This window comes from Myotis davidii, unplaced genomic scaffold (genome assembly GCF_000327345.1).
Source record: "Myotis davidii unplaced genomic scaffold, ASM32734v1 scaffold1343, whole genome shotgun sequence".
NCBI classification, from domain to species: Eukaryota; Metazoa; Chordata; class Mammalia; order Chiroptera; family Vespertilionidae; genus Myotis; species Myotis davidii.
Genome location: NW_006294552.1, coordinates 27,397 through 28,695, shown reverse-complemented (window position 1 = coordinate 28,695; position 1,299 = coordinate 27,397). Strand labels below are relative to the sequence as shown.

General features: G+C 48.0%; 1 protein-coding gene across 1 annotated transcript in view; it reads right to left on the bottom strand.

The window, feature by feature from the left end:
• Positions 1 to 295, bottom strand: part of LOC102760074 (interferon omega-2) — a 788-nt gene extending 493 nt beyond the window's left edge. The window contains exon 1 of the mRNA XM_015567182.1: positions 21 to 295. Coding sequence (XP_015422668.1) covers positions 21 to 110 — 90 coding nt within the window. The 5' untranslated portion in view covers positions 111 to 295. The remainder of the gene's footprint in view (positions 1 to 20) is intronic.
• Positions 296 to 1,299: the final 1,004 nt, after the last annotated feature.

The window sequence follows — 1,299 nt, the reverse complement described above, 5'->3', positions numbered from 1 at the left end:
CGCTCCCTGCTGAGCAGGGCGTGGTCCTGAGGCAGGTCACAGCCCAGAGCTCGCCCGGGGCCAGCGCTGAACACCACCAGGGCGGTGAGTAGAGGGAGCAGGAGGGCCATGGGCGACCGAGGGTGCTGCTGGCCTGGCTGAGCTGGGCGTCCGGGGAACAACCTGGGGCCAGAAGTTGTGCAGTGACCTTCTTTCTAAGCATGGCCCTTAAATAGGGAACACAACGATTTTCATTTTCTAAGCATTTCTTTCCACTTTCATTTCCTTTTTTTATTTTCATTTAATTTAGGTGTTCTAAGAAGACGTCATCAATCTACACTACTGATTTTCACCATTCACTTTAGAGGTGCCACCCAAGTGGAAACTTAATAGTCAAATGAGAAATGTCTTTGTCTCAAAGTGTACGTAGGTTTGTAAATACTTACACATGTACATAACTCACGTATATAAATATATTACATAAATATTGCTCTTCTTTGTGTTGGAAATAAGAGTTTGCCTTCACTCTGGGCAACATGGGTGTCACGCTCTCTCATCTCTGTGGGTTTGTGTGTTTTGTCAGGTACTTCTCAGACCATGGTTGGTAAATAAACTCTTTAGAACCAAGGACTGAGTTTTGTTTACCGTTTTATGCACAACAGGTATGAGATTTTCAGTGATCTTGTTTCTGGAATGTTTCTCCTCTAGAACCCACTCCTGCAGCGCCATGTGCTTATGCTTCATGGGAACCACTAGGCCAGGACGTCTATAGACATTGCCTTTTCTCTCCAGCTTTGGAACTGGCCATTAATTCTCCTCAGGCTGTGCCAACACCCCCAGCGGGAATCCTTGTTTGCTGCTGGTGGGTGTAGGTGTGGAGATTCTAATAACAAGATAGTAACATGTTCCCAGCACCACGGGCGATATCAGCTCTAATAACTCTTTTCCTCTGGAGTGACAGTGTCCTCAGCCCAAACTCTCCTGGACTCCCCTGCTGAAGCAGGCTCACCCCATCCTGTGGTCCTTAGAATTCTCCCCAGGTGGAGGGGCTAATGTCTTTGCTGACAAAAGAACCTGTCGGGACCCTCACCCTTTCCCCAGAGTGTTTGTATGAAGGACCCTTGTCCTCAGTGGTGACCTCCTCCCCTCCTGAGCCAGGACCCAGGTGTCAGTGGGGCCCACAGCCCTGAACTGACAGCAAACGTTAGTTTTGTCTAAGTTGGTGGAGGCATTACTTATACAATTGCAATCATTTATCTTCAGTGGGCTTTTCTATCTACTGATCTATTTTTGGGCACTTGGGCTGGTTCCAGACCTGAG